Raw genomic sequence first — 26,453 nt, 5'->3', positions numbered from 1 at the left:
TACATGCATGCTGCAACTAGGAAGCCCACATACTGCAACTAAACATGCCACAACGAAGATCCCACGTGCTGCAACTAAGACCTGGTGCGGCCAAAATAAATAAATAAATAAACAAACAAATAAATACTTTAAAAAAGTGAAGCGGCAAAAACACTGAAAACAAGGGGAACATGAAAAATCATCAGCAACCAACAGAAAGCAAATTTTTTAAATATTATCATTTAAAATAGCATCCAAAAAAACATTAAATTCCTAGGAATAAATGTAACATGTACAAGACCTCTACGCTCAAAACTATAAAATACTGTCAAATAAAATTACCCCAATAGAGCGATACAACATGTTCGTAAATTGAAGGCCTTGGTATTGTCAAGATGTCATTTCTTCCTAAATTATTATCAATATTCAATGAATCTCATTCAAAGTCTCAGCAGGGTTGGGGTTTGTTGTTGTTGTTTTGTTGTTGCTGTTGTTGTTATTTTAATAGAAATTTGCAAACAGGTTGTAAAAGTTGTATGAAAATGCAAAGGCCCAAGAATAGCAAAGGCAATTCTGCACAAAACACCACCTGATATCAACACTGAAGCTTTGGTAATTAAAATAATGTGGTAATCACACATGGATAGACAAATAGGATAATGGAGCAGAAAAGGCAGTCCAGACACAGACATGCACAGCCACCAGGATGGCTAAAACAAAACAGACAGAAAATGCCAAGTGTTGGTGAGGACGTGGAGCACCTGGAATTCTGGAATTCTCATACTCACTTGGTGGAACTATCACCTTCTTTGGAAAATGACGTGGTACTAGTTACCAAAATTTAACATCTGTATATCTTATGCCCAGCGATGCCACTGTAAGGTATAAACACAACAGAAATGCATACATATGTTCCCCAAAACACATACACGATTGCTCACAACAGCACTGCCCATAATAGCCCCAAACTGGAAACAACCCAAATGCCCAACAATAATAAAATGAATAAATAAACGAACAATCCATCACTACATGCAGCAACAGATAAATCCCATAACGCTCAACTAAAGACACAAAAGAATCTACAGTGTGTGATTCCATCCAGATAAAGTTCAAAAACAGGCAAAGCAAGTCTATTATGTGAGAAACAGGGACAGTGGTTACCCTCAGGTAGCTGGGGGTCTCTAGAGGGCAGTTCATGTGCTGTTTCTAGACCTGGACACAGGTGTGTTTTGGTTGTGGAAATTCATCAAGCTCTAAACTTAGGATATGTGCTCATGCCTGTAGTAAGTTCTATTTTGATAAAAAGTTAAAACAAATAATGAGGCAGACATCAGAGGCACATATATGTTGATGTTATAGTGACAAAAGCTCTTAATGGTTGCAGGGACACAATATTAAATGTGAACAGATTCACTGCCTTTCTAGCACCTCCTGCAGAAGCCCCTGCACTTGCCCACTTGTGACCATGGCTTCAGATGGGCTGACCAGGAGAAAGGACAGAAAGGACAGGAGCAGAAGGAGCAGGACACATACTGAGAGACTTTTATGCTGGAAAGAGTGAAAATGATTGGTGTGGAGGGAAATGTGGAAAAAGTCCAGAAAGGCAGGGGAGCAAAAAAAGACCAGAGCTCAGGGGATAGAGGGGGAAGAGAGGAAGGAGTGGGCTGGGAGCCACAGCAACCACCTTGAGTCACATCCTGGTGTTTATTTGAAGATAAGAATGGTCCACGGGCCCCTGGAGCCCATTCAGGTTGGACTGACAGGGAACAGTACCCTCATATTGTGAAGTTAAAAAGAACTACAGGAGGAGGAGTCAAGATGGTGGTGTGGCAAGATGCAGAGATAGCGTCTCCCCACAACTAGGGTGCCTGCTGGCCACTGGTGGGGGACTCTGACACCCAAGGAGACGGGAGGAACTCCATAGTGAACCAGTAGGACGTAGGGGGAATGAGGGGGGAGGAGAAGTGAAGGCCAGACAAGATCGGAGCCCCTGAGGCCAGGGAGATCAGGAGAGGCATGTGGGAGGGACTCTCCAGGAAGAGTGGGGAGAGGAACAGAGGGTGACTGCCTGGCCCACTTGGGCCAGGGAGCCTGCTGAACTCCCAAGTCGCTTTCCCTCCCTCCAAAGCCCCATCCAGGCTCCATGGGTCCTGGGGGCATAGGAGGGAGGCCAGGGAGATCAGGAGAGGCAAGTGGGAGGGGCCTTCCCAGACCCCAGACCGGAGGAGCAAGAGAGGAGAGGAGGGCAGTTTGCCCCACCCACTCGAGCCCAAGAAGCCTTCTGGGCTCCCAGGTGAGGTTCCCTGCCCTCTGAGACCAGGGTGGGGGGCATGCCTGGGCCCCTTCTTTTCCTTGAGCCTAAGCCCCACCCCTCACAGACCCCAGGGCCTTTTCTAGCCCTGTGGGTCCTGAGCACTGGCCCCACCCACTGCCCAAACCTCACCCTTGTTTAGGCCCTGTTCTCCACAGCCAAGGCCTCCCCCTCCCCCCTTTTTTTTTCTTTTCCCTCCTCCTCTTTTTTACTGTTGTGGTACTGATGTACCTTCTGGTTGTTGATTCATCTATAGTTTTACTTTCACATTCTTTCTAACATATCTGTTAGTTTCCTAGTCTAATTTTATTTTTTACTTTGTTATTGTTCTCTCTCTTTTTTTTTTTTTGCCACCCCACATGGGAGCTCCGAGTCTGAACCACTGGACTAACAGAGAACCTCAGACCCCAGGGAATATTCATCAGAGTGAGGTTTCACAGAGTTCCTCATCTCAGCACCAAGACCCAGCTCTACCCAATAGCCTACAAACTCCAGTGTTGGAAGCCTCAGGCCAAACAACCAGTAAAACAGGAACACAATCCCACTCATTAAAAAAAAATGAGATGGCAAAAAAATATGTCACAGATGACGGAGCAAGGTAAAAACCTACAAGACCAAATAAATGAAGAGGAAAGAGGCAATCTACCTGAAAAAGAATTCAGAGTAATGATAGTAAAGATGATCCAGAATCTCGGAAATAGAATGGAAGCACGGGTTGAGAATATACAAGAAATGTTTAACAAAGATCTAGAAGAACTAAAGAAAAAACAAACAGAGATGAACAACACAATAACTGAAATGAAAAAGACACTAGAAGGAATCAGTAACAGAATAATGGAGGCAGAAGAATGAATAAGTGAGCTGGAAGACAAAATGGTGGAAATAACTGCTGAGGAGCAGAATAAAGAAAAAAGAATGAAAAGAATTGAAGACAATCTCAGAGACCTCTGGGACAACACTAAACACACCAACATTCGAATTATAGGGGTCCCAGAAGAAGAAGAGAAAAAGAAACGGTCTGAGAAAATATCTTAAGAGATTATAGTAGAAAACTTCCCTAACATGGGAAAGGAAATAGTCACCCAAATCCAGGAAGCACAGAGAGTCCGATAAAGGATAAACCCTAGAAAAACACAACAAGACACATATTAATCAAACTAACAAAAATTAAATTCAAAGAAAAAATATTAAAAGCAGCAAGGGAAAAACAAAAAATAACATACAAAGGAATCCCCATAAGGTTCTCAGCTGATTTTTCAGTGGAAACTCTGTAGGCCAGAAGGGAGTGTCAGGATATGTGATGGATAAGTGTCAGGATAAGTGATGAAAGAGAAAAACCTATAACCAACATTACTCTACCCAGCAAGGATCTCATTCACGTTCGATGGAGAAGTCAAAAGCTTTTCAAACAAAAGCTAAGAGAATTCAGCAACACCAAACCACCTTTACAACAAATGCTAAAGAAACTTCTCTAAGCGGGAGACACAAGACAGGAAAAAGACCCACAAAAGCAAACCCAAAACAATTAAGAAAGTGGTAATAGGAACATACATATCGGTAATAACCTTGAATGTAAATGGATTAAATGCCCCAACCAAAAGACACAGACTGGCTGAAAGGATACAAAAACAAGACCCATATATATGCTGTCTACAAGAGACCCACTGCAGACCTAGGGACACCTACAGACTGAAAGTGAAGGGATGGAAAAAGATATTCCGTGCAAATGGAAATCAAAAGACAGCTGGAGTAGCAATATTCATATCAGATAAAATAGACTTTAAAAGAAAGAATGTTACAAGAGACAAGGAAGGACACTACATAATGATCAAAGGATCAATCCAAGAAGAAGATAATGGACAACCACGAAGAAATGGACAAATTCTGGAAAGGTACAGTTTTCCAAGACTGAACTGGAAGAATTAGAAAATATAAACAGACCTATCACAAGTAATGAAATTGAAACCTTAATTAAAAATCTTCCAACAAACAAAAGTCCAGGACCAGAAGGCTTCACAGGCAAATTCTATCAAACATTTAGAGAAGAGCTAACACTGATCCTTCTCAAACTCCTCCAAAAAATTGCAGAGGGAGAAACACTCCCAAATTCATGCTAAAAGGCCACCATCACCCTGATACCAAAACCAGAAAAAAATATCACAAAAAAGAAAATTATAGATCAATATCACTGATGAACATAGATGCAAAAATCCTGAACAAAATGCTAGTAAACAGAATCCAACAGCATATTAAAAAAATCATACACCATGATCAAGTGGGCTTTATCCAAGGGATGCAAGGATTCTTCAATATACGCAAATCAATCAATGTGATACACCATATTAACAAATTGAAGAAGAAAAATTATATGATCATCTCAATAGATGCAGAAAAAGCTTTCGACAAAATTCAACACCCATTATGATAAAAACTCTGCAGAAAGTGGGCATACAGAGAACCTACCTCAACATAGTAAAGGGCATATACGACAAACCCACAGCAAACATCATTCTCAATCGTGAAAAACTGAAAGCATTTCCTCTAAGATCAGGAAAAAGAAAAGGTTGCCCACTCTCACTGCTATTATTCAACATAGTTTTGGAAGTTTTAGCCACAGCAATCAGAGAAGAAAAAGAAATAAAAGGAATCCAAATCAGAAAAGAAGTAAAACTGTCACTGTTTGCAGATGACATGATACTATACATAGAGAATCCTAAAGATGCCACCAGAAAACTACTAGAGCTAATCAATGAATTTGGTAAGGTTGCAGGATACAAAATTAATGCACAGAAATCTCTGGCATTCCTATACACCAACAATGAAAAATCAGAAAGAGAAATGAAAGAAACACTCCCATTTACCACTGCAACAAAAAGAATAAAATGCCTAGGAATAAACCTGCCTGAGGCAAAAGACTTGTACTCAGAAAACTATAAAGCACTGATGAAAGAAATCAAAGATGACATAACAGATGGAGAAATATACCATGTTCTTGGATTGGAAGAATCAATATTGTGAAAATGACTATACTACCCAAAGCAACCTACAGATTCAATGCAATCCCTATCAAACTACCAATGGCATTCTTCACAGAATTAGAACAAAAAACTTACAATTCGTATGGAAACACAAAAGACCCCAAAGAGCCAAAGCAATCTGGAGAAAGAAAAACGGAGTTGGAGGAATCATGCTGCCAGACTTCAAATTATACCACAAAGCTACAGTAATCAAGATGGTATGGTACTGGCACAAAAACAGAAATATAGATCAATGGTACAAGATAGAATGCCCAGAGATAAACCCACACACATATGGTCACCTAATTTATGACAAAGGAGGCAAGAATATACAATGGAGAAAAGACAATCTCTTCAATAAGTGGTTCTGGGAAAACTGGACAGCTACATGTAAAATAATGAAATTAGAACACTACCTAACACCATACACAAAAATAAACTCCTAATGGATTAAAGACTTAAAGGTAAGACCAGACACTATAAAACTTTTAGAGGAAATATAGGAAAAACACTCTTTGACATAAATCACAGCAAGATCTTTTTTGACCCACCTCCTAGAGTAACAGAAATAAAACCAAAAATAAACAAAAGGGACTTAATTAAGCTTAAGAGCTTTTGCACAGCAAAAGCTTTTGCACACCATAAACAAGACAAAAAGACCTCCCTCAGAATGGGAGAAAATATTTGCAAATGAAACAACAGACAAAGGATTAATCTCTAAAATATACAAACAGCTCATGGAGCTCAATTTAAAAAAAACAAACAATCCAGTTAAAAAATGGTTGGAAGACCTAAATAGACATTTCACCAAGGAGGACATACAGATGGCCAAGAGGCACATGAAAAGATGCTCAGCATCACTAATAATTAGAGAAATGCAAATTAAAACTACAATGAGGTATCACCTCACGCCGGTCACAATGGCCATTATCAAAAAAGCTAGAAACAATAAATGCTGGAAAGGGTGTGGTAAAAAGGGAACCCTCCTACACTGTTGTTGGGAATGTAAATTGCTACAACCACTATGGAGAACAGTATGGAGGTTCCTTAAAAAAGTAAAAATAGAACTACCATATGACCCAGCAATCCCACTATTGGGCATATACCCTGAGAAAACCATAATTCAAAGAGACATGCACCACAATGTTCATTGCAGCACTATTTACAATAGTCAGGACATGGAACCAACCTAAATGTCCATCGACAGATGAATGGATAAAGATGTGGCACATATATACAATGGAGTATTACTCAGCCATAAAAAGAAATGAAATTGAGTTATTTGTACTGAGGTGGGTGGACCCAGAGTCTGTCATACAGAGTGAAGTAAGTCAGAAGAGAAAAACAAATACCATATGCTAATGCATATATATGGAATCTAAAAAAAAAAAAGGTATGGATCAACCTATTGCAGGGCAGGAATAAAGAGGTGGACATAGAGAATGGACTTGATGACATGGGGTGGGAGGGCGAAGCTGGGGTGAAGTGAGAGTAGCATCAACATATATACACTACCGAATGTAAAATAGTTGGCTGGTGGGAAGCAGCAGCATAGCACAGGGAGATCGGCTCGGTGCTTTGTGATGACCCAGAGGGGTGGGACAGGGAGGATGGGAGGGAGGCTCAAGAGGGAGGGGATATGGGGACATGTGTATGCATATGGCTGATTCAGTTTGTTGTGCAACAGACACTAATACGGTATTGTGAAGCAATTATACTCCAATAAAGATGTATTAAAAACAGAACAAAAGAAAACAAAAAACTACAGAATACCTCACATTATTTTATTTCTATAAGTATTTAAATGTATGTACTTGTTGAAGCACAGAAAAAGGTCTGCAGAATGCAAACTAAACTGGTCAAATAATTACATCTAGGGCTCGGGATTGGATAGGGTAGTGAGGTGGGGGGTACAAGAGAGACTTTTTTTTGAGGAGTGGGATGGTAGGATAATTTTAAGAAGCATAGTTTGCTTGTATAATAGTAATTTTTTAAAAATAAAAGAAGGACTGCCTGCTAAGAAGCCTGGAAGGGGGGCCCTGTGGGAAGGTGGGGACCTTCAGAAAGAAGAAAGTGGTGTGTTCTAGGTAGGAAACGAGCTTTTCTCAATAATCCTAAGAGAGGCCCTAGAGACCAACTGAGTCGGCCCTCAGAGGATTCTGGCTAGAGGATCTGGAACCTTCCCACAGCCAGCCCTGGGGCCTCAGAGTCCCTGCCCCCATGGGGGCAGGACAGGTACACCGGGGTTCACGCATTGCTCCCCCACTTCTCCCCACTCCCTCACCCACCCCAATCTAACCTGCATTCCCTACCCTCTCCTGCCTGAGTTCTTCACCCTCCCCGCCCCGTGCCCCAACCCCTTCCTCCTCTTTTCTACACCCACTTCCAGCAGTGAAGGGCCAGTGTCCAGGGCAACAGAAATCGATGCTCACAGACCCTCCACAACCCAGCCCCTGACGGAGCTCCTGGATGCCGAGGGGGAGGGGCAAGAGGAGAGGGAGCACCCTCAGGGAGCAAACAGGCATGGGGCAGCCTGAGGCACTGCCCTGACCTCCTAGAAATTAAGCCCAAGTCCTGCCTTGACAGGGCGGGGGGCGGGGTGGGGGTATCACTCCTGGGCAGCTGCTCCTGGCCTTCCTCAGAGGCAGCGCCCTGTCCTCTCAGAGCTCCCCTCCCCGCCACACACACAGAAAGCGCTAAGACCACTCCCCCTCCCTGCAGGGTACTGTGAGGCCCACAGTCACAGCTAATAAATATGCTGCTCCTGGGCACAGCTGACCCTTCAGCAAGTACTTGGGCCAACACGGTCTGCCTCTATCCCCACCTGTGTGACAGTCAGTGCCAAGGATGGGGGTGACACCCAGGGGTAAAGTCACTGTCCAGTCCTTCTGTGGGTGGCACAGCCCATTCTCTGCTCTGCCTCCAGGTCACCTACTGCCGCCACCCATCCAGGGGCACATATAGTCTCATCTCTGCATTTTACTTTTTTTCTTTTAATTTATTTATTTTTGGCTGCGCTGGGACTTCATTGCTGCGTGCAGGCCCCCTCCAGTTGCAGTGAGTGGGGGCCACGCCTCACCATGGTGCGAGGTGGCAGTGGTGGTGGCGGTGGCAGTCCCCACCCCACCCCCACAGCATGGGCTACAGGTGCACGGGCCTCAGCAGTTGCAGTACGCGGGCCCAGCAGCTGTGGCTTATGGGCTCCAGAGCGCAGGCTCAGTAGCCCTGATGCGGGGGCCAAGCCTCCACAGCTCGCGGGATCCTCCCCTACCAGGGCACGAACCTGCATCCCCCTGCACAGGCTGGCGGACTCCCAACCACTGCGCCACCAGGGAAGCCCCACTGGACCCATTGTGACATCAATTTGGGTCAAAACTCCATTTTCCCCTGACTCCATGAGCTCACATTCTGAGCACAGTCATACTTAGCATCCCCAGGGATTAGGGTTAGCACAGAGCCAGTGTCCAATAATACTCTAAATGGCTGCCCTTTCCCCACTGCACAGCTACTCTTGTAGATGTTTGCATGTTCTCTTGGGAATCATCTCTGCATTTTAAAAGTACATTCTTCACAATGCACCATGAAGGCGTGTGCGCTTCTAATGGGGGAGCTGGCCCATCCTCCACACCATCCTTTGCTTTCTGGACTTTTCCTTAGACCCCCCCTTCCCCTCGGAGCCTTAGCCTCCGGTGCTTTGAATTTCTTCCTGTGCTAGCTTGTGAGTGGGCCACACAGGCTACTTCTAAGGAAATGACCAGACAACAGGCCACCTCGAGCCTAACAGTGTCATGAAAATCATGACCTCGTAGGGAAGGCAGCTTAGCCGCATTCATCCTATTTCTAAAGCCAGGACTAAACAAAAACGTAAAATAACATTGGATCAGGGCAGAAGAAGTCTTTGGTGGATCAGGAAGGAAACCCCAGGGCCACCCAAGAGAAAAGGGCTTTACCATGCTGCCTGCTGACAATCTACAAGGCAGCAGAGGGAATCCCAAATTCAAGGGCTCCCAGAGGAGCCAGGAGTTGCTCTTTCTCCATCTTTGAGCAGAAGGTTCGCTGGGGGATCCTGGCACTAAAGGAACCAAGAGACTAAGCAGAAATGACATTCTTTTCTGCAGAGGAGGCAACAAAAGGAAAGGGCTGGGCTTGCTTACTAAGTACCCTCTCCCCACCCCCATAATAATGATCTGTGTCTGACTCTCACCTCCTGAGGACCACAGACCACTTTCTTTAGGGATAAATGAACAGACATTACGAGATGCCTAGGGTGTGTCAAGCACTTCCACATACACTTGTCTCAGAATATCCTCAAAACAAACCCCCAAGGTACATAATGTTTTCCCATTTTACACACAAGGAGATGGAGAGTTTAAAGAATCAGGTCACTTGCCCAAGCTCACAGAGCCGGTGGGCGGCCACAGTTGGCATTCACTGCCAAGTCCACCTGTATTAAACCCAGACTCCCCTCCCCTACACTGTGCAGCATCCTGGCACCTGTGGGGGAGGTGCTCTTCCCTCTCAGCCCTGCCCTGGAAGCCACAGGCAGAGGAATGGGCACAGGGGTCAGACCTGCCCAGTAGGGCTCTCTCTCCTGAGACCCTGAACCTCAGGCAGAATGACACGCCAAAAAACAGTTGGTGCAGACACATCCAAGCGAGCTCTAGCTCCCCGGGGGACTGCCCCTCCGTTCCTGCTGCCTAGATTCCCGGAACTGCCCCGCATCCTGTCCTTTCCCAGCCTCCTTCCTCAGCGTGCATTTCGTTTCTGTGAACTCCCTATTCATCTCCTTTGCCCATTCTTCCACTAAAATATTTGACTTTTCCTTATTCTTTTGCAAAAGCACTTTATATCTCATGAATATTAACCATGTGCTTGTTATATACGCTAAGTTTTCAGTTTGCCATTTATCTTTAAACTTTAAGGTGGAATTTTCTTTCTAGACAGAAAGTTTAAGCTTTTAAGCTTAAATCATTTAAGAAAACATTTATTCTATAGAAGAGTTTTTCAACATTGGCACCACTGACAGTTGGGTGGGATAATTCTTTATGTTGGGGGCTCTCCAGTACATTGTAGAATGTTTAGCAGCATCCCTGGCCTCTACCCACTAGATGCCAGTAGCACCCCACCCCTCAAGTTGAGACAAATCAAAAATGTCTCCAAACATTGCCAAAGTCCCCACAAAGCAAAATCATCCCTGGTTGAGAACTGCTGCTTTATGGTTTCTGACTTCAGTACCGAGCTTATAAAGTCTATTTCTACCTATAATTTTAAAAAGTGACCTGTTGTATTTTTGTCTTGCCTTCCATGGTTTTATTTTTCACATTTAAATCTTCAATCCATGTGGAATATACTTTGGCATAAGAAGAGAGCTAAGAAACAAAATATTATGACTGCATTGAACTTACCCCTGGGAAGAGGCGGTCCCACCATGTGAGTAGCTCTTGATATGCGAGACATTTAATAATCCCAATGTACAAAGTTACACGACACCTCACGGAGTGGAGAGTTGCACCTGTCATCCAACGGCTGGCATAGAGTTGGCCAAGATGGGATCTTCCCACAGCTTCAGGGAGTCTCTACTGGGTCTAAACCAGATGTGCTCAATAAATTTTGGGTGAGTGGGAATGTGCTTGCTAGTTGCTATTTTACACTTTGCATAATCAACAACACCTTCTGAAACCAACAACACACCACTCTATTCTGGAGCCATCTGGAAAATTCTCAGTGATCTTCTGTTTTAGTAGAAAAAACAACAGAGTGAAAGGCTAACTTTGTATTTCATTGCCCTTGGTTTGAACTTTTGTGTACTTTCTAATAAATTTTTTTAATATTAATTATCATTTTTAAAAATTCCATTAGATTTCTACAGAATTTAATGAATTTAATGAATATAGTGGGCTCCCTCTAGTGGTCACAAGAAAATCTCCAATTCCCAAAGGTCAATGCATAACCTCTTGTAAGAGTCTGTAATTTACATTCAGACTTCAATGCAAATTTTTGTGAACGTCCCCTTGCCAAAAAGTTACATTAAGATTGGGAAAAAAGTTTATATATCAGTGCTAATAACTTCCTAATATGCAAATAGACATATGATAGCTAGAAAACACAAAAACTTATCTGAAAGCAACTAATTTTGTTCTTCATGGTTTTTTTCCTTACAGTTCACTGAGAATGGCATGTGTATAAGTGGTTTAATTTGTGTATCTAAGCATGTTAATGTCTTCTTAATAAATATTCTGTATTTAAACAAACAAACAAAATTAACAAAACGTCTTGAGCGCCCTCAAGACGTTTATTTACAGGACACAGTACATTTTACAATTAATAGGTTCAGAGTGGCTAGATGATGCCTTAAGAGAAGACTTCTAATTATTTTCTTCCATTCATCAGTGGGTCTACAAATTGGTTCATAAGGCCACTGTCCAAAACTATGCTTATCATCTTCCCTTCTAAATCCCTCTTTGGGGATTTCCTGTTTCTGTTCAGGATATCACCTTCCCACGGGCTTCCAGCTTTGGGCACCTCTGTCCCCTCCCATGCCCATCCAACCTGTTTGTGAGTTTTGTCCACCACATGGCCCAGTGCCTCTCACAGCTGTTCCCTGCCATCAATTCTCATGGCCCTCATTCAAGTTCTCATGACCTCTCCTCCAGGGCAGTCATTCAGCAAATATTTACCACCCCTTCTCCACATGCCCAGCACTGTTCTAGGTTCAGGGGACACATCGAGGAACAAGACAAGATTGTCCGCATCCAGAGCACCCTCTCAGTGGGCTTCTCTGCTGAAGCAAACTTGTGATCCAGTCCATCCTCCATGCTGTTTCTAGAGTCCTCCTCTTAAAGCTGAACTCTACTCACATACCTTTCAACTGTGTCCCATGGAATGAAGCTCACATCCCTCCATAATCAAGACCCACCCTCACCTCTCATTAACACCTTCCAACCTAACAGAGCTCCCTGACGCTCCCAGAGCTCCCCTCTGCCTCTGCTCAGTATGCCAGGTCTTGTGGAATGTGTCCCCCATCCCAGCTGGCTAAGATGTCAACCACTCTTCAAAACCCTGCCCAACTGTCATCTTCCCCCACCCAGGCGTCCTTGATCTGAGGTGATCTCTCCCTCCTTTCAATTTCTGTGGGACATTTTTCTTAGGATTCTTCCCATTCTCAATATATTATGGTTCCTGTATGTGTGCCATCATCCTCTAACAACTGGGTCCGCAATTCCTCTAACAATCTTAGTCAATATCACCCACAGGACAAGCACAAAATAGGGTAGAGAGAGATGAATGTATGAACGAATGAATGAATTCTCCAGAGAATTCTGGCAAAAAAAAAAAAAAATCAGACACACAAATTATCTTCTTCAACTTTGTACAGTCTGACATAATGGGATAAACTGCCATTAAACTACTTAGTTTTACCATGAACGCAAGTCAACTAGGATTTAACACATTAAAAAAAGTATCATTTTAAAAAATTCTACAAATAAGAAATAACTCAAAGTAGGATAACCATTTTTTGCTTCAATGTAGTAAGAAAGCACCCCCCCACCCCCTCCCCGCTGCCTTAAGCAAATTCCTAAACCTACAAATACAGTAAACAGGCTGAATAGAGTAACTGACCATTTCTGTTCCACTCTGCAACATTTGCCATAAACTGTCAATGAAATGTATCAGGTTCTGTATCATTTCTGCATTGTACTTCATGTCCTCCTAAGCAGAGTTTCACTCCTCTGCTCAAACTCCCAAACATTTTCACAGAGCAGCGAATTTCTAACTCTGATAAATCTGTTTATTAATTTCTGGAAAGTCACCCTACACTGCAAGCACAGTCCCTATCATTTGGAAACCACACGCCATGTCTCTGGGATATTATGCAAGAACACAAAAAGGCACAAAAAGGAAACGAAAAGTATTACTGTTTTTCTGAAAAGTTCCTAATACTCTCCAGGGCAGGTTGAGCCCAGTTAGAAACCAGTGCAAACTGTGCAAAGGGGCAGAGCCCCAGGTTTTGCATGATGAGGCCTTCCGGATGCCGTTAGTGGCTGACAAGAGTTCACAGGCCACACGTTTTCTTTTCCTTTCCGGTTCCCTCACTTCTGGGCTCTGTCACCAGCATTTTCTCACCCACATCCCAGAAGAACGTGCCAAGGAAGTCTGTCAGGCCTTTGTTCCTTCCCTCCAGGATATTCCCAGCCAACCGCCAACTCTGAATCGCCTCGTCCCTACCTCTCTGGCAGCCCTGGCAACAATCAGGAAGGTAAGAGGCTGCACACAGTGAGTCTGGACTGGCCTGGGGGCAAGGGATCTCGGTTCCTGGTAACCACTAACTCACTTTCAGGAAGCAGTGCCAGGCCCTGCTACAAACTCTCTACAAGCACATTCAATCCTCGCACGATTCTATGAGGTAGGTAGTATTAGAAACCCCACTTCACAGATGAAAAACTGAGGCACCGGGAGGATAAGTTCGAGGTCATGGAGTTGGTAAGGGACAAAGAATTCGTTTTTTAATTTATTTTTTTAATTTATTTTTGGCTGCATTGGGTCTTCATTGCTGCATGTGGGCTTTCTCTAGTTGCAGCGAGCGGGGGCTACTCTTCGTTACGGTGTGCGGGCTTCTCATTGCAGTGGCTTCTCTTGTTGCGGAGCATGGGCTCTAGGCACACAGGCTTGAGTAGCTGTGGCACACAGGCTCAGTAGTTGTGGCGCATGGGCTTAGTTGCTCCGCGGCATGTGGGATCTTCCCAGGCCAGGGATCGAACCTGTGTCCCCTGTATTGGCAAGCGATTCCCAACCACTGCGCCACCAAGGAAGTCTGGGACAAAGAATTTGAATCAGGCAGTCTGGGTCCAAAATTCAAGTGCTTAATCACTGAGCTGCACTGTCTGTTGGACCAGCTCAACAGAGGGAAGAGACTTATATGCTTGAAGTGGAGGCAAGCCTCTGGTCAAACTCAGGGTCTGTCCATAGTCCCCACTTAGGACCACCTGGACATGTCTAGCCAGCTGCCCCCAGAGCTGGACTGAAGTGGTCATCTATTATTTATGTCTGCCCAGCTGCATCCCTTTTCTCTTTTTCTGGGAATAGCACCCTACTTTTTCTTGAGGTAACCACCCTTCCCCACTCTCAGCCTACATGATTCTGGTAGTGTCAACCCTCCCCCACAACGGCCTCCCCCCAGGTCCAAGACCAGTCACATGACCCAGACCTGGCCAATCAATGTGTCCCATCCTCCAGGAACAGCAATTAGTACAAGGAGAGGCATCTGCCCCAAGCCAGGCCAATCAGGGTCAATGCTGGGACTTCTTTCTTTAATCACAGTAAAATACAGACAAAATTTAAATATCATTTTAACCATTTAAAAGTGCACAATTTCACGGCATTTAGTACCTTCACAATGTTGTATAACTATGCCACTATCCATTTTCCAGAACTTTTCCATCTTTCCAAACAGAAACTCTGTACCCAGCAACAATAACTCTCTGTATTAGTCTGCTTGGCCTGCCAAAACTAAGTACCATAGTTTGGGTGGCTTAAACAACAGAAATCTATTTTCTCACAATTCTGGAGGTTATAAGTCAGAGATCAAGGTGTCAGCAGGGTTGGTTTCTTCTGAGGCCTCTCTCCCTGGCTTCATGTCATCTTCCCTCTGTGTGTGTCTGTGTCTTAATCTCTTCTTATAAGGACACCAGTCATAGTGGATGAGGGCCCACCCTAATGGCCTCACTTTACCTTATTTACCTCTTTAAAGACCCTGTCTCAAATACAGTCACATTCTGAGGTACTAGGTGGGGGTTAAGACTTCCACATCTGAATTTGGAAGGGGATACAATTCAGCCCATAACACTCCCTATTCCCCAATGCTGACACCTTTGAGAAAGGGGAGTGCTCTATCTGCTGGGGTTGCTGAGAAGGTCTGATATACTGCTGGGACTGTTGGTGGCCACTTTCCCACCCCAAGGAGACAGTGTCTGAAAATGACTCAGGGAAGAGCTGAGAGGCAGAGAGAGACCCCTGAGCCCAGACATACCTGAAACTGGCTGCACCTCTGACCTCTCTATTCCAGTTGTGTAAGCTAATAAGTTTCCTTTTCGTTTGTTTATTTTATTAATGTAATTAAAAGAGTTAGTTAAGGTAAGGAGCTTTTACACCAGAATGGCCCATATCTCCAGGATGTGCAGGATGTGCCCACTCGGTGGCTGTTTAAGCATCAGAGTCAAATGCAAACCTCTCAGGCTCCAGGGTGCTGGCCCCGACCCATCCCTTGGGATGCTCAAATGTTCACAGCACAATGGGGACTGGGTCGTGCCAGAGTCTCCCACAGAGCAGACTTCGGGGCCACCCCCTGCAACATTCCAGAATTGCTGCTCTGGTGGTGGCGCCCCAAACAGACTGAGGGCTCCTATCCTTTCAGTCCAGTGACCCAAAGCCCTGCAGCAGTGCCTGGCTCATGACGGGCTTCAGTACAGAACATGAGGAAGGCAGGGAACCGGGCAAGACAACAGTCCTCCTTCCCTCCAACAGTTCCCTGAAGGACAGTCTGTAAGAACACAGGATGGGAAACAATTTAAATGTCCTTGGGGTGTGGACTGGCCAGGTACCTCACAGGACAGCCCAACAGGATTTTGTCTTTTAACCCAAAACAAGGTAACACCTGCTCTCTGATACATGGAATGATTCAGACCATCTCAGAGGGAAACTGCAAACCGAGAAAGCAACACCGGGACAACAACATATACCATTTGTGTAAAACCAGGAGGGGAGCTTCTCACTGAAATGTATCTAAATGACCTCAAAAACCTCAAAAAACTGTCCTACACCATAACCACCAGCCACACGTGGCAATTTAAATTAAGATTAAACAAAAATTTTTTTTATTGAAGTATAGTTGATTTACTATGTTGTGCCAATCTCTGCTGTAGAGCAAAGTGACACAGTTATACACATGCATACACTCATTTTTATATTCTTTTCCATTATGGTTTATCACAGGATATTGAATATAGTTCCCCATGCTACACATTAGGACCTTGCCGCTTATCCATTCTAAATTAAACAAAAATTTTAAATTCAGTTTGTCAGTTGCACTAGCCATGTTTCAGGGGCTTGGTAGCCCCACATGGCTAGTAGTGGCTGCTCGATTAGCAGAGAGATAGAATATTTCCATCATCACAGAAAGTTCTATTGGAAAGGGCTGCTCAGAAGGACATCAGCAAATGGGTAAAGGGCCCCTGGAAAGAGGAGCAGGAGAACCGGGGGAGAGGAGGGGAGGGGAATTAGTTTTCACATGTAATCTTTTGTAGTACTTGAATCTTTCATCACATATTATTTCCTATTCAAAAATAAACATTTTAAAACTTTAAACACATTTTAAAACAATAAGTACATAAGTAACATAAGAAAAGAAGACGTTGGAATCCCCAGGTACATGGGTAAGCCACATGAAGCTACAGCCCTGAGTTCTCCGCTGAAGGAAGAGAAGTCTCTTTTGAGGCAGGTGTATGAGGAAGAGCCGCATGAGGGGGCTCCCAGGTGGCAGCCCCACACACCTGATTCAGACCTGGTGGTGTAGGAAGTTCCTATGTCCCCCACATTTTGATTATCTCAGCAACCTTATAATTAGGGTGATTAACGGTCCCATTTATTTTAGTTTCCTAAGGCTGCCACAACAAATGACCACAAACTAGGTGACTTAACATGACAGAAATCTATTGTCTCACAATTCTGGAGGCCAGAAGTCCAAAACCAAGGTGTTGGCAGGGCTGGTTCCTTCTGAAAGCTCTTAAGGAGAATCCCTTCCACGCCCCTGTCCAGCTTCTGTGGCTGCCGGCAATCCCGGGTGTTCTTAGGTTTGTAGATGCATCACTCTGGCCTCTGCCTCCGTCTTCCCATGGCCTTCTCCTCTGGGTGTTTCTGTGTCTCAAATCTCTTACCTCTTGACTCTTATAAGGACACTCATCATTGGATTTAGGGCCTACCCTAAACCCTGGATGATCTCATCTCAATATCCTTAAATTAATTATGTCTGCAAAGACCCTATTTCCACATAAGGTCACATTTACAAATACCAGGGGTTAGGACTGGGACATATCTTTTGGGAGGGGGGGGACACAATTCAACTCACTATACCGTTTTATAGACAAGAAGTTCAAGGTTCAAGGGCCTCTCACTTGCCTGAGGTCACAGGGCTAGTTCAGAGCACAGCTCTGCCAGTCCTCCCACCACTGACTCCAGCAAGAGAAGAATCTTGACCTTCCAGCCCGAAGCCTGCCCCTCCCTTCAGCCTCAGAGCTCCCCGAGCACCCACTTCACAATGGGTAACACACACAGAAGAGCCGCCCCCTTCTCTGGCCTCGCTTATCTGTCTTGCTGCATCCTAGGATCTGACAAAAGATTACACTGTCCTCTGGGCCGTGGGAAGGAACTGGGCTAGGGTATCTTAGATGAGATGGGGTATCTCAAATGAGGGTGGTCTGCATGTCCAGACTCCAAAAGTCTGCAGGGCAGATCAGAGCCAGGGAGAAAGGGAATGAGGTAAGGCTTCTGGTATTGGAGAAAAAGCCCTCTGTGCTTTTTATGGCAGAGGAGAATGTGCCAGCCTATGGGGTTTTGCACTGATAAAGGGCTCTAGTCTAAAGTGCTCAAGTGAGTTCTCCAGCTCAAGGTGACAGGAGAGAAAGAGCAGATGTGGACATGGGTGTGCACTGGGGCCTGGCAGAGGCTGCGGTGCTACACCCCCTGGGCCACGCTGACCATACCTGCCAGGACAGCCTGATCACAGCCACAAGCCCCTCGGACAATGACAGCACAGCACTGACTGCTGGGCACCCCCAGAGTCTCAGTGGAACTGAGGATTCTGACCAGGCTTTTGGCCTCCATGGTCATCCCAGAGGCCTTCTTGACACCTCTCCTGGTGAGTCAAGAGACCTCGAGGGAAGACAAACACAAGACTATCTCCAGGTCCTGGGCTTTGTATTTCCTCCATGACATCAAAAAGCCTACAGAGCCCACTCCAGTATTGGTATCATTTATTAACACAAACAGTAAGTGGCTGACCAAGATCTGGACCTGGTCTGGATTTATTCAGGAGCTCCATGTCCCCTCACTGCCACCTCCTTCCTCTCCATCTATCATCTGTATTGGTGGTTTTCAAACTTTCAGTCAGCAACCCATAGCAGGGAACCCGTTTCACACTGCCATTTACAAATATAAATGGCTGACACAAATACTTCACTCCAGTATTTTTTATTCCAGTCTCTGCTAGTTCAAAATTTCAGAATGCTGGCTGCAACCCACATAACTGATTTCATGTCTCATAAATGTGCTGTGACTCCCAGGTTTGTTTGTTTGTTTGGCCGCGCCGCTTGGCTTGTGGGATCTTAGTTCCCCAACCAGGGATTGAACCCGGGGCTTTGGCAGTGAGAGTGTACAGTCCTAACCACTGGACTGCCAGGGAATTCCCAGTGACTCCCAGTTTAAAAAACCCTCATCTACATAACTCACATGAATTTACAACCATTCAATACTCAGAAAGAAAGAGCAGGGGAGGAGCAAGAAGAATTGTTTTACACATTTTGCAGATCAGCCAAAAATTCATTGGTGGAACTGATTTTTTTCCCCCCACTGAATTGCAATTTCTGACTTCCTGATCTGCTCATGACATCATTACTTATCATGTCCTTTTCCCTCCTATTAAAACCTCAGAGTTCCTATGAAAGGCTAGCTCAAGCTCGACTGTAAAATCCTCTTCCACTGGGCCCCCAGAGACTGAATTTTCACACCATGGGTCCATCTTTGCACAAATCTCAGGGCATCTCCCAATCTGGAGATGTTAATCATCAATAAGCTTGGTTCCTGGACCAGGTGAAGTGGTTTCGGAAATGCCAGACAACTTGGCTAATGGAAGGCATGACAGCAAGGAACAGGGCCCCTGGGTTCAGCTCCCATGTTCTCTCACCTTGTCCGGCATGGTGGGTCATCTGGGAATTGTTACAATTTTCCACTCATTCACTGATATTACATACTGTTCTATGAGAGGATAATTCTAACCCTGAAAACACTGGGGCTGAGACTATACCCCTAAATTCTCAGTCATAATACATGCAAAGCTCCAATGAGGACAACTGGAAGATCGATATGAATCAGGATTTGAGCCACATGGATTAGGAACCAACAAATCCTCAATTCTAGTCACAGCCGTCCTGGTCTACACCATCAAAACCCAAGACACATGATTATTTGAACAAATCAGACCACGTTTCCTGCTCCTTTCCTCTACCTCCACCAAAGAAATGAAAACCAAGAAAAACTATATTTGCCAGATTATTCCTCTACCCACCACCCCTCATGTTCGAAACAGAGCTAGGGTCACAATGTTAACACTGTTCGGATGGCTCATGTCTGTTTCTCCATCTTTAAAAGGGGATGGCTGCTACTTTCCTAGCATCTAAGCCTTTATTGTAAGTCATCTTGAAGAGTTTCTTAGCTCCTCCACCAATACCACCATCCCCATCAAACCAAGTCAGTTAATTTTGCCAGAATCTTTAATGACACACCTACCAGGGAAGATGATGTAGGAAGAAAGGCCCCAGGACAGTCCACAAGGTACCACAGACAGCCTGAAACCCACGGTGATTCTCTTGACCATGGCCTTGGCAGTTTCGGGTAGACAGGAGAGAGAAGACCAGGCCTATGGAAGTCAGGCGCCAGCAACAATCGAACATCCACTTACCTGGGGGACAGACACAGTCCGTCGGTGCTTCTCGAACTGTCCGGAGCTTGACTGGTCCCTCCATCTTCTGAACCAGGAAGAAAAGGGGGGAAAAAATAAGGATGAGTTTTGGAGCGGAGAGGGGTAGAAGCGGAAAAACAGCAAAAACCAACATATATGAAAGATCTACAGTGGTGGTGTTGGTGCTTTCAAGAACAGTTTTTAAAAGGTCATTAAATTCTACAGGCAGTTTTAGAATGGGAGGAGAAACAGAAATAAACATTAAGCAATTACTTGGGAGTCCCTGAATAGAAGATGACAGGTTTCTGCTTTGTTAACAACATTTTCAAATACAAATCCAGGAATGACAAAGGGACCCGGTAGTCCCTGGTGTGAAGATAGGAGGGCAGAGCAGAGGGAGGCCAGGTAGGGCCAATCAAAACTCGCTCTTGAACATCTTTCCCTGCTCCGCAGACCACCCCTATCCAACCCCAGGGAGCCCAAGAGGCCCCTTGGCTACAGCCCCTCCAAGCCCACTGGCTTCAGACCCAATGGCCCAGGGCTAATCCACCCTGATGACATTTTCCTTTCTTCTTACCAGTGGGGATCCTAGGCCTAGAAAATTTAGTTCAGTACAATTTAACAAGAATCTCTACACATGCCCAGCCCTGTGCTAGATTTGGGTGAAGGGAAAAGAACTACCACAAAAATGTAGTCAAAAGTCACAGCTCTGCTATTATGACAACTCACAGTACAGCCCTGGCATAATCATCACCTTATGTGACACTTGGGTAACCTCTGAGGCCTGAATTATTGTCCCTGCCTCACAGACAGGGGATACAAACTTGGAAAAAATAAGAAATTAATCCCCAATCCCAAATCTAGGTTTAGGGGAGTGAAGCAATTGGCCCATAATCCCCAAACTAGCCAAGACTTGAGTCCTGACAAGAATATACAAAGTATTAACCTTTCTCTAGGAAAAAACAAAACGAAAACAAAACCAAAAAAATCTTCCTAAAAGCAAAACAAAGCAAATCTCAAATGTGTTAACTTGAGTTAAAAATGCATACTACCGGGGCTTCCCTGGTGGCGCGGTGGTTGGGAGTCCGCCTGCCAATGCAGGGGACACGGGTTCGTGCCCCGGTCCGGGAGGATCCCACATACCGCGGAGCGGCTGGGCCCGTGAGCCATGGCCGCTGGGCCTGCGCGTCCGGAGCCTGTGCTCCACGGCGGGAGAGGCCACGGCAGTGAGAGGCCCACGTACCACAAAAAAAAATAATAATAAAAAAATATAAAAAAATGCATACTACCACTAAAAGGGTTACTTAAGGTTCAAACCTAAAAATGTAATTTTTCTCAATAAAAAACATAGTAAAAATGCAAATACAAATACCTGGAAAATAGCACAGCAAACAAACAAAAATGTAATTTTTAAATCACTGTTTTAGAGGAGGTGAGAAGGCACTCCCAGTCTTGAGCCCTTGATCACCAAGCCTGGAATTTTCACATAAGGGGCTGAACAGGGAATTCCCTGAAGATCCAGTGGTTATAACGGACTCCACGCCGAGGGTCTGGGTTCAATCGCTGGGCAGGGAACTAGGATCCCAGAAGCCGTGCGGCACGACCATGAATGAATGAATGAATAAATAAATAAATAAGAAAATAAATAAATAAATAAGAATGGGCTGAACAGCCCAGGACCAGGAGCCTGAAATAAAAAATGTAACCAGGGGAGGCTCTGGCCCCTGCAAAGTACTTCCAAGTTCCACCTCCACTCCAATCTGCCAGCCTTGCCCTCACTTTCCAGATGGGCCACAGAGGCTGATACTGACAAGAGATAGAGTTAAGGCCAAGGTTTTAGAGAACTGGAAGATGTATGATTTTGAACCCTGTGGTGGAGGTGTTTGTGAAAGCAGTACCACAACAGAACTTTTCTATCCTCCCCACACCTCTTAAACCACCCTCCAAGGCCTCGGCTTGTCCCAGAAATCAGAACCTGGCTAGGCCTCTTGGCCCTGGGCTCTCAGCTCCTGTCCAGACCCACACCTGCCACTCACTCCTGCTTAAGCCTGGGGCACTCTTCCCTAGAACTGCCCACCGGGCCCAGAGCCACCCTGCAAGCAGTCCGGGCCGGCCCTGAGCCTCCAGAGGTTCCCGCCTCCGCCCCCGCAGCTGCCACACGCTCCTACCAGGTGGGTGAGACCACAGCAGCAGCAGATACCACCTCCACCCCCACCCGACCCCAGGCCATGTGCACTGGAGTCTGGAGCATCCCAGCCATGCCCATCCTCACTGTACTGGAACGCTGCAGTAGGTGCCCGCGATGCAGGTGTGAGCAGGACCTCAGAACTCACTTTTCCCCCATTATACTTGCAGGTACTATTACAGAGTTCAAAATTCACTTGGAAAAAGAATCCAGCCTTCTAGTTTAAGCCAGTCAATTTGTATGAGAAGCTCTCAGCTGTTTTTATCATTTCTAGAAAGACTAGAAGCTACGCTAATTTCCTTTTTTAAAAAAAATGACAAAAGCATTTAATGCTAAAAAACAATTCGCTTTCAACAAGTGCTATCACATCTGGGCAGCTCCCCTAAGGGGAAGGGGGCTTTATCAAATACTGATAGGAAACACAATTACTTTTAAGCTACTCTTATCTTCAAACAAAAACTAAACAGAAAACTATTCAAGAAAGGAAAAAACGTATTGTTAATGCTAGTAGATGGGATCATAAATAACTGATTGAGTTTTTGTTTCGTTATTTATTCTAACTCCTTTTATGCATTTGTTTTTCTGGATTAGATAGTGAATCTGCAAAGTTTTATCTTAGTCCTCTATCCTCGCCCCCACCCCCCCAACCCCCACCCCCAACTCTGGAGTTGAAACATCCCTACTAGGAACACAAAGTGAAATGTCTGTATTAGAAACCCAGTCCCGCGAACTTTATTTCCATGCCTTTTTTTTTTTTTTTTTAATTCTAAGAAAACATTCTTTTGTGTCCTGGTTTGTAAAAATGATTCAAAAGTCTCAACTTTTTACATTCAATTATCTGGCAGCACCCCTAGCATCTGCAAACAATATGGTCCTGGTTTTACATATGCAAACAAGTCCTGACTCCAAAAGTAAATAAAGAATGAGTTTCTGAGAAATGACCGGAGACTTTGGGAGTGTTCCCTCCAGAAGTACTGAGAAGGAGAACTTGGAGTTGGGGGGGGCAAGAGCTGAGAGAAAACTAATCAGAGAAAATCATGGTTTCCAAAAAAGCATTACATGGTCAGATGATAAATTTATCAATGATCTGTTGAAGCATTAGTCTCAAACTCTTCACCAGATATTTGATCACATCCCTGAACAGCTGTATTTTGATGAAATATAGATTAATATACAAAAAAGGATGTAATGTTTTATTTCTGCAAAATGCTACAGATAAAGCCACAAAGACATTCCTATCCTTTGACAGAAAATTCCTACTCTAGGGAGTATATCCCAAGGAAATAAATCATCAGGAGCAAAAAATTGATATTCATGAAGTTGTGCCACAAAACAGTGGGAGTACTTTAGTGAAGGATGGTGAATCCCGTTCATGAAACTGTCACATCTTCATCAAAAATCATTATGAAGACTATGTAGCAACAAGGAAAAATGTTTATGATACAATAAATAATGTTTACATATGTGTAAAAATGCAGGTGTGGGATGGCAGCAACTACCAAAACATCAACCCACTTGGGTGTAGGGATTACAGTGATTTACTTCTTTAAAGTTCTTTCTGTGTTGTAATATCATCTCAGCGGAAAAAAAAAAAAAATCCTGGGGAGGAGAAAAGCCAAAATGAAGCCCTAAAATCTCCCTGCCTAGGGCAATTTTTGAATGACAGACAGATGATTCTGTCTCCTCAGGAAGCTGTAACTAACTCCAGGATCAACCCTGAAAATACACACAGGCACCACAAACACCAGAGGAAGACTTTCGGAGGATCAATCCTGCCCTGCTACAGTCACATCCTCTCTGCCTTCTTTCCATCCCCTGTAGGGAAGGGCCCATGTGTACATTCTTATGGCCACCAGCAACTCAAGACGGCAGCATTTCCTGGCCTCTTTAATATTCTTTTTTCATATCCCACCATGGTGATGATGAGGATAGCAAATATAAAGTATTATTATCATCAAGTTTATTGATTACTTACTATGTGCCAGGCACTGTACCAACAACTGTTATCTTATTGAGTCCTCCCAAGAACCCCCATGAGGCTAGGACTATTTTTTTTTATACTCATTTACAGATGAGAAAATTGAGACTCAGGGCAATGTAAGTGTCAGGACTGGACTTGAATCCTGGTATCAACTAACTTCAACCACAAAGTAAGAGAACCTCTGCTTACCAGCAATTTTAATGTCTAATAAATTAAAGAGTTGCTACAAAAAAAATCCAGGCCATACGAAACTATAGGGACTGAAATTAGGTCAGTGGTTGCCAAAGGTTGAGGGAGTAGGAGGAATGAAACACAAGGAGACTCATGAGGAGCTGTGAGGTGATGGAACTGTTCTGCATGGTACTGGGGTGATGGATATACTCCAAGCATTTGTCAAAAACTATTGGACCATACATCATAAAGAGGAAACTTTAATGGATACAAATTTTAAAAAATAACCAGGATGCTGGAAAATCCCAGGGTGGAATGCAGGCTGAAACAAATTAATATAACTATGTTAAGATTACGTGACATAACCTCACTGAAGGTAGTGGGGAAAAACATGTAACTGACCTAAGTCACTTTGCAAAATACTGTTTCAATTGAGAACTGTAAGGCTGAAGACCAAAGGAACTGTCCATAAATGCTATACTCTGATAGGTACAGTTGTTTCACACAGGGGTACAGGGTAGCAATTTTGAAATTACTATACATATATATTGGGGTTGAACAAGTGAGTAAATAAACTATGGGTAATGAGAGCCTGGTTTCTCACTGTCCAAGAAAGAAGTTATAAATAAGCAAAGGGGGAAGCTGGATTAGTCAGAGACATTACTATGAGGTCATGTTTATGTTATGCACACAGACAGATGCATACAGAAATAATTACAGTTATGTGAATATAGAGTGAATAATAACCCAAGCTGCCTGCAGAGAAGACCTACAGCCAATGATACCCTAGTAGCAGCAAGCACATTCAGCACCTAGATCTTGGTTTCTAAATACCATTCTCCAATAAAAAGAACCATGACTCCTTGGAGAAATGACTGATTCTAGAGTCAGGGCAGGAAAAATACAAGATAAGCCTAGAGTATCTTGCAGTGCCAGAAAATAAGGAAGTGCTTTAAAAAAGGGGGGCGGTACATCAAAGAAACAAAACCAAAGCAAAAGAATTCAGAATGGCAAAAGCTGGAGCAACTTAAGCAACAAAATAAATGATGTAGTATTGAATTATTATCCAAAGAATAAATTAAATATCCATGAGTCCATACTGATATAAGTGATTAGATAAATAAATACATACATACATAAATAAATAGGGAAAAGAGACAAATCTTCCTTACAGAAGAATTCCAAGTAATTTATGTAGATACTTTCCTCTCCAGGAGGTGGAGCTAAATTCCCCTCTCCTTGAGTATGGCCTGGACTTACTTAGTGACCTACTTCCAAAATGTAGAGTAGGGAAAGGAAAACAGTAACTTTATAATGGAGAAATCTAGCAGATACCACTTTAATCAAGTGATCAAGGTTAATGTCACCAGTGATAGGTCATGTTGACATCATAGACCACTGACATGATGTCATGATAGTGTCAATCCACCTGAGTGGTATTCTTCCCAAACACTAGTAACCCAGTCTAATCATGAGAAACATCAGACTAGCCCAAATTCAGCAACATTCTACACAATACCTGACCAATATGTCTTAAAATTGTCAGTCATAAAACACAAGGAAAGACTGAGGAGGAGATATGACCACTAAATACAGTGTGGTCTCTTGGGTGGGATCCTGGAATAGGAAAAGGACATTAGAAGAAAAACTGGTGAGAAGATCTAAATAAAGTCTGTAGTTCACGTTAAAAAATGGATAGCAGAATTACAAAGTCATTTACCACTGATTAAGATATAACTTTGTTATTTTATATAACAGATTATTCTTTTTTAAAAAGTTAAGGTCAAACTCACATAGCATAAAATTAACCATTTTAAAGTGAACAATTCAGTGGCCTTTAGGGGATTCATAATGTTGGGCAACCACCCCTTTCATGTAGTTCCCTCTATCTAGTTCCAACACATTACCATTACTCCAAAAGGAAATCCTGTACCCATCAAGCAATAGCTTCCCTTTCCTCCCTCCTCCTAGCCACCAATCTGCTTTCTGTCTCTATGGATTAACCTATTTTGGATATTTCATATAAAGAGAATCACACAGTATGTGACCTTTTGTGTCTGGTTTCTTTCACTTAGCAA

The 26,453-nt window shown here is 43.8% G+C and overlaps 1 protein-coding gene across 1 annotated transcript in view; it reads right to left on the bottom strand.

Annotated features, from left to right (window-relative positions):
- The window catches only part of COL23A1 (collagen type XXIII alpha 1 chain), a 352,859-nt gene that overhangs the window by 302,448 nt on the left and 23,958 nt on the right, over positions 1-26,453 (bottom strand). The window contains exon 2 of the mRNA XM_067732638.1: positions 20,039-20,105. Coding sequence (XP_067588739.1) covers positions 20,039-20,105 — 67 coding nt within the window. The remainder of the gene's footprint in view (positions 1-20,038; positions 20,106-26,453) is intronic.

This window comes from Pseudorca crassidens, chromosome 3 (genome assembly GCF_039906515.1).
Source record: "Pseudorca crassidens isolate mPseCra1 chromosome 3, mPseCra1.hap1, whole genome shotgun sequence".
Classification (NCBI taxonomy): Eukaryota; Metazoa; Chordata; class Mammalia; order Artiodactyla; family Delphinidae; genus Pseudorca; species Pseudorca crassidens.
Note: the sequence above shows the minus strand (reverse complement) of the source record. Positions and strands in the feature narration are given on the sequence as shown.